General features: G+C 51.5%; 1 protein-coding gene across 2 annotated transcripts in view; it reads left to right on the top strand.

The window, feature by feature from the left end:
- MLF2 (myeloid leukemia factor 2) overlaps positions 1-6,695 on the top strand; it is a 15,584-nt gene extending 8,889 nt beyond the window's left edge. Inside the window, exons 4-8 of one of the 2 annotated variants that reach the window (XR_001482424.1) lie at positions 84-137; positions 2,344-2,469; positions 3,917-4,076; positions 4,188-4,428; positions 6,293-6,695. Coding sequence is in view for 1 of the 2 variants with exons in the window: in XM_015408596.1 (XP_015264082.1) it covers positions 84-137; positions 2,344-2,469; positions 3,917-4,076; positions 4,188-4,366 (519 nt within the window). In the remaining variant the exon portion in view is untranslated. Of the gene's footprint in view, positions 1-83; positions 138-2,343; positions 2,470-3,916; positions 4,077-4,187; positions 5,116-6,292 lie in introns of those variants that run through there. The other variant, XM_015408596.1, reaches the window with a different exon arrangement.
- Positions 6,696-7,346: the final 651 nt, after the last annotated feature.

Raw genomic sequence — 7,346 nt, 5'->3', positions numbered from 1 at the left:
TCTTCTTCTCTTCTTTTCCGGCTGGTTCTGCCTTATCTCACCCTCCTCTCTCTCTCTCTCTCTCAATCTGCTCCTCCCTTCAGGCAGGTGGCTTCATGGACATGTTTGGCATGATGAACGACATGATTGGAAACATGGTAAGTTCTCTTAGTTTGCCTCCCTGTCCCCCCAAAGCCCTCTCATTGCTGGCACTCCCCTAGGTAGGACCGCTGCCTCGTGGAGTCAGAAAGGAGGGAGATGAGATAACAGGAAGGCATTCTTTCCGTCGCTTTTCCTTTTTACAAGACATGTTGCCAAACTCCTTTTTGCTTGAGAGGAAGCACAGTCATCCCAGAAAGAGGTTTGATATGCCATCTTTTCCTTTCCCCGTGGTGTTGTAACATAATGCAAGGGATTTGTGAGAGGGGAATCCTTTTAACTGTAAAACAGCAAGCTCTTTTTGCAGCGAGTGTTTGGATTTGGGGGCGGCTGCAGGGGGAGGGGGGGTTGAAGCGTAGGAGGTGAAAAGGCTGGTGCACGTGCTGCGAAAGGGAAATGTCGTTTTTGGCTTTGCCCGGCTGCAGGGACATGTTTGGCATGATGAACGACATGATTGGAAACATGGTAAGTTCTCTTAGTTTGCCTCCCTGTCCCCCCAAAGCCCTCTCATTGCTGGCAGTCCCTAGGTAGGACTCCTGTCTCGTGGAGTCAGAACAGAGGGAGATAACAGGAAGGCCTTCTTTCCGTCGCTTTTCGTTTTTACAAGACATGTTGCCACACTCTCCTTTTTGGTTGAGAAGGAAGCACAGTCATCCCAGAAAGAGGTTTGATACGCCATCTTTTCCTTTCCCCGTGGTGTTGTAACATAATGCAAGGGATTTGTGAGAGGGGAATCCTTTTAACTGTAAAACAGCAAGCTCTTTTTGCAGCGAGTGTGCAGGGAGTGTTTGGATTTGGGGGGGCTGCAGGGGGGGGGGGTTGAGGCGTAGGAGGTGAAAAGGCTGGTGCATGTGCTGCGAAAGGGAAATGTCGTTTTTGACTTTGCCCGGCTGCAGCACACTGTAGAGTTGCATGATGCGTAGGCGCGTGGCGAGCCCTACAGCCGTAGCTGCGAACTTGCTGGGTGTCGGTGACCAGATTTCTTTCTCCTTTTCTTCCTGTCCCAAGCAGCCCCGTAGCCAGAAATTTTGGGTTTGCCGGCAAGGCTCCCTCTAAGCTGTGGAGTCCCGTGAGCAAAAATTCTACTTGGTGAGCTCCTGGCATTAAAGTTGTGAGTGAGCAATTTGGCTACTGCATAAATTAGTTTGCTCTGGATCCATCCTTCCTGAGCTAACACAAAAATGTGTGAGCCAGAGGCTAAAAAACTATGAGCTAGCTCACACTAACTCAGCTTAGAGGGAACACTGGTTGGTGGGGCATGGGGAAATTTTGTGGGGCAGCGGGGGGGGGAGAGGGGCGGTCACGTGCTAGCCCCTGCTAGAAAAACAGCATTTAAAACGTTTAAAATGCTGTTTTTCTAGCGGTGGCTGCCCGTGCCTGATCTCCAAGCGGCAAAATCGCCGCCTGGAGATCAGGGAAGGCATGCGGCTTGTAGCCGCCCCTCTCCCTCCCCTCCTGCAAGATCAGCTGGAAGGCCCTTTAAATCTTGGAGGTGGGGAGGGAGAGGGGTGGCTGCAAGATTTAAAGGGCCTCTCCAGCTGATCAGCCATGTGCTCCCACAAATCAGCTGGAGAGCCCCTTTTAATGTCACGGGAAGGGGGAGGAGTAGAGGGGCAGCGGCTGTTGTGGGGCGTGCCTCACATTTGAGGGGGCGGAGCCCCGAAATGCCCGTAGCTACAGGCCTGGTCCCAAGAGAGCCTTGCATCTAAGGCTGTGTATAATGTGATACCTGGAATAGAATTTAACTCCTGAGAATCTCTTGCTTCTTTTGAAAAATCAAGTTTCTAGCCCTTATGGCTTTTAAGATGTGCTTGAAAATGAGTGGATGGTACCTGCTTAAAAGAGGCAGGATTCCTTTTTTTAAAAAAATTGGTTCAACATTTGAATTGCCTAGGAACAGGGTTTTCAAAAAAATAAAATAAAATCCCAACTCCAACCCCAGAGTACATGTTGCCTTTTGTGGCTGAGATGGAAATAATTCCGCCATCTGGTTCTTCTTGAGTGCTTTGCCTTTTTCGCGAGTCTGTGTGTTCCTCATTCAATCCCCTGGAGTGGCGCTGGAGAAAAAGAATAGTCATATCCTCCAAGTTTTTCAAGAAAAAATGGTCTGGGGGGGGGGGGGGGTGAAACTCAGTCTCGGCAGGAGCCGTGCCTTCTCTGTTGGATCGCTCACTTGTTTCCCTCGACTCCTCGGCTTGCTTCTAGGAGCACATGACCAGTGGAGCCAACTGCCAGACGTTTACCTCCTCGACTGTCATATCGTACTCAAACCTGGGCGAAGGGCCTAAAGTTTACCAGGAGACGTCAGAGACGCGCTCTGCACCGGGCGGGGTGAGGAAAATAAGCTGCGTTTTGTGGCTGAAACGTTAAAAGCCCCAACGTGGCGAATGTGTCTGAGTGGGATCTGGAAGGTCTGAGCCCATCTCCTGCCCACTTGCTCAGTGGCCTTGGGTCAGTCTCACACACCCTCAGCCTCACGGACCTCACAAGGTCGTTGTGAGGATAAGACTCGGGAGGGGAGAATGATGTGAAAAGCCACTTTGGTTCCCATCTGAGAGAAAGGCGGGGCTATAAATGAAACTGGCCCCAAGGGATTGGTAGTTTTGCTGGGTGTCACTTCAAGGGCCGGTAGACATGGTTCAGGGTTAGAGGTGTAGCTTGTATCCTAGTGTGGGAATAACCCTTCTGCAGAGAAATGGACAGCAATTATTAGAGTTGCCCTCGTGTGCATTGGGGGAGCAACTCTGTACGTTCAGGTAGCGTAGTGGTGAAAGCATCATCATCATCGTTATATTAAATTTCTGGATCTCCCAGTCCTTGAGTACACAAGGCTCTGGGCGATTTACAACCGTTAAAAACAATATAAAATCACATACTAAAATCAACCATCAGTCCTAATTTAGTAGTCTCCAGATGGCATCCATAATTTAATCCGAAACCTACTCAGGAGCAGTGTTCCCTCTAAGCTGAGTTAGTGTGAGCCAGCTCACAGTTTTTTAGCCTCTGGCTCACAGATTTTTGTCTTAGCTCAGGAAGGATGGCTCCACAGCAAACTAATGTATGCAGCCAAATCGCTCGCTTATAACTTTGATGCCTATAGCTCACAAAGTAAAATTTTTGCTCACAAGACTCCACAGCTTAGAGGGAACATTGCCCTGGACTGTTCTTCTATCTAGTGGGCAGGTTAGGAAGGAGGCCGAAGCGGGCAGAATGGAAGAAAAGCGGGCTCCAGCCATGATGGAAAACCGTCGCTGTCCTCAACCAAAAGCCCAGCGGAACATCTCTGCCTTACAGGGCCTGTGGAATGGCATTAAGTCCCACGGGGCCCTGGTGGAAATTGGCAGAGTTCCACCAGGTCGGGGCCAGGGCCGAGAAAGCCCTGCCTCTGGTCGAGGACAGCCGGATATCTTAAGGGCCAGGGATCACCAGCCAATTGCTGTCAGCAGACCGTAGCACTCTCCCGGGGACATACCAGAGGAGACTAGGAGCCAAGTTCAGATCCCCACTGTGCCACGAAGCTCTCGGAGTAGCCTCGGGCAGTGACAGTCTCAATCTAATTTATCTCACAGGTGTGATAAGGATGAAATGGGGGGAAAGGAGACCACATACTGAGCCGCTTGGAGGATTGGCCGGGTTCTAGACTGAAAAGATTCTTCCCCAGCAAAACTGCAGAATGTCAGAGGAGGCTTTAATAAGGTTCTAGTAACACACCTACAGTGATGACCGGGTAGATACCGTAACGTATCTACAGCGGCGACCCCTTTTCTCCTGTCTCCAGATCCGGGAGACAAGGCGGACGGTACGAGACTCGGACAGCGGCCTGGAGCAGATGTCGATCGGGCACCACATCCGGGAGAGGGCACACATCATGCAGCGCTCGCGTAACCACCGCACGGGGGACCAAGAGGAGAGGCAAGACTACATCAACCTTGATGAAAGTGAGTGTCCTCGCGTCACCTCCGCCATCCCTCGGGGGGGGAGGGCGCGTTCCCCACCTCCGCTCGCCCTCCCCCTTTTCGCCCTCCCCCACTCGACCGCTCCCTTTCCAGGCGACGCAGCCGCATTCGACGACGAGTGGAGACGAGAGACGTCCCGCTACCGGACGCAGAGAGGACTGGATTACCGGCGTCATGAGGGAAGCAACGGCCGCCGGGCGGAGGGGACCCGTCTCGCTATTCAGGGACCAGAGGAGTCGCCGACCAGACAGTCCCGCCGGTACGACTGGTGAATCCAGAGCAGACTTAAGGGGGGGTGCGATGCGGTCACCCCCAAATCTACCTTCATGTTCTTGTAAGTCTTAACGGTTGCCCCTCACGCGCACGCTGTGCCAGTGTATGATTTCCCCGGCCCCAGTATTCTCCCAGGCTCCTCAGAGGAGCTGCCGGGGTGGCCACTCTCGGTATGACATGACTTTATTTTGGTGCACGTCTGTAGTCCTTGTTTTTTAAGGTCTCCTTAATCATATCATGCTAGCCCAGGTGTGTGTGGGGGGGAAACAGTGCCTAAATACACGCACCCCCCTCTCCCACACGCCCCCGCTACAATGGCAAACTGAGCTTCAGGACTTGTACGGCAGGAGAGATTTAAGTGCGTTTCCAGCAAACCTGACTAAAATGTGATTAAACAGAAGGCGGAGATTTCTTTGGAAGGTGGTTGGTGGCTCTTTTGTTTTTTTACGTTCTTCCCTTTCGTTTGCGAGAGGCAGATGTGTGGGGGAACCGGTGAGAATGAAGGCTTATTTGCGAGGGGGTTGGACGTTTTTGTTCGGGGGAAGGTTCTCTGTACAACAAAATAAAATGTTGAGAGGAAAAACCTCCGATATGTGGATTAACCTGCTGGCTCGCTGGTGTAATTTTGTGTCGGAAGCGAAGCACGTTGGTGTCCCGTGTGGCCCTTGGACAAGGAAGCCATCGGACAACTCCGCGCACGTCACTCTGTGCTATACGGAAAACCAAGGTGCCTTACAGCAATGGGTGCAGGCCACAGTTCCCTCTAAGCTGAGTTGGTGCGAGCTAGCTCACAGATTTGTAGCCTCCGGCTCACAGATTTCTGTCTCAGCTCAGGAAGGATGGCTCCAGAGCAAACTGATTTATGCAGCAGCCAAATCGCTCGTTCACAACTTTAATGCCAGTAGCTCACAAAGTAGAATTTTTGCTCACAAGATGCCACAGCTTAGAGGGAACATTGGTGCAGGCCCAATTGGGTTCTGTACACTTTCCAGCCAGGACTGAACCACAGAGAGTATCGCAGGCTACAACTGCTGCTTTTTCCTTAAGCCCTTGCCTCTCCCCCCCACACACACACACAAAGGACCTTTTCTCCACTTCCGTTAAGGCAGATTTCTCCATAGCTAAGGGTAGACTGACTTAACAGATTTGCCCCCTACTTTACCCCACCCTCGGAAGGTAGTCTTAAGTGCAGCTTAGTTAAGAGTGCACAGGGGTGGCTTGAAACTGGACGGAAGGGGTTGTCACTGCTTCCCACTTGGACCTCTTGGAGTTACAACGTCTTGAAGCGTTGCTGTGAAGAAACCTCTTGGGTGCAGAACCAGAATCCCGGGAAGGGCAAGGGTATGGACAGGAAGGCAGTGCACTTGTAACGATGTCTGAAATGAGGTATCTGAACTGCCCGGGGGATCGCCTGACTCCGGTGGCAGGAGATGCACAACCCTCTTGAAAACTGGATTTGAACAGAGGGCTTCCTTCCAGCTGGGGCTAACTTGTGTCTGGGCTGTACCACTTCAGCCTACAGGGGGAGACTCACATGGTGGGATTAAAAAATAAAAATAGTTTTATATCTATAATTATGGCTGAGGGGAAGATGAATTCTAGCCTACTGAGGGGAAGGGAAGTGGCTGAGGGGAAGATGACTGAGGAGAAGATGACAACTGAGGGGGGGAAGTGAATTCTAGATGAATTATAGTCTGTTGTTGCTGATCTGCTAACTTTCTGTGTGAGAAGACCCCCCCCCACGAGTTACACAAGTCCCCACCTGAAGTGGTATAGCCCCTTCAGAGTTAACCCCTAGGCCCAAGTCACCAGACCTCCTGCACTGAATTTTCCATTTTCTTATTCCTTCTGCGTTTCCTTTCTGTTCCCTCTTTTTTTCCTGATTTCTGTTGTTTCTCTCCTTCTATCCCTACCTTTCTGCCCAGGTACAGACAGTGAAACTCTGATGGCGAAGCCCCTACCAAACCGTCACTTTTGGACCTTCCACGAGTCGAAAACTAGCTTCCTGCCCTCCCCCCTCACCTAAGATTTAAATTGACTAACCATCTCGAGGCAGCGTTAACACTCTTTGCGTAGAGCAGCTGGCCGAGGGAAATGATGTCGGGGACTTTGTCCGTGAATGAGTGACGCGGTGATTTGACTTGGTTCTCTTCCCTCTCGATTCTCTCCCTGCCTTTTCATTGACCCACCCCTCCGTCTGTCCCTTCCCCCTTTAGTGTTTTGGAGGAGATGCGGGAATGATTCCCCTTGAGTCTCTTGGCACCCCTTCTGTATCTCCTGCTTCCAAGTTTTGGCTGGTTCTGGAGTTTGCATTTAATCAAACCCCCCCCACCCACCCACCCCCGCCAGCAGCAGCCCCCATAGGCAAATCTTACTGACTTGCTATTAGTTTCAAGCACTTGGAAATAAACCTTCTAGTTGCCTCCGCTCTTGTCCCGCCAGCCTCCCCTGGGAGTGTGGGGTATGTGTGAAAGGTCGCAAGGGATTTTGGGGGGTGGGGGGGTGAGATGCGGACAAACCAAACAAGCCCTACCTCTCTCAGCTCTCTCTCCCCCATCTTATAAAAAATCTGATTTGGATTTTTTTTTTCTGTTGCGAAACTTGTAACTAGATGTTTACCGAGTTGAATAAAGAAACGGAACCTGTAAAAGCGAATGGCGCCTGCCTCCTCTTTGACGGTGCTCTGGGGGAGGGAGTGGAGGGAGACGGTTCGACGCGGAGCCGTGGTTCTTAGAACACCGGGGCCTTCGAGGTCTGTCCCGCCTCTCGCCGGACCAAGCACTCTGGCAAGCTGTTTGTGTTTGTTTTTTTAAGTGTGCGGACTCTAAATCTGGGAGAATTGGGTTTGATTCCCTACTCCTCCACTTGCACCTGCTGGATGACCTTTGGCAAGCCACAGTTCTGTCAGAGCTGTCCTTGAGAAAGTACAGTTTCTGTCCCCGCTCTCTCAGCCCCACCTACCTCACGGGGTGCCTGTTG

Source organism: Gekko japonicus, unplaced genomic scaffold, assembly GCF_001447785.1.
Source record: "Gekko japonicus isolate JY-2015 unplaced genomic scaffold, Gekko_japonicus_V1.1 scaffold1537, whole genome shotgun sequence".
NCBI classification, from domain to species: Eukaryota; Metazoa; Chordata; class Lepidosauria; order Squamata; family Gekkonidae; genus Gekko; species Gekko japonicus.
Note: the sequence above shows the minus strand (reverse complement) of the source record. Positions and strands in the feature narration are given on the sequence as shown.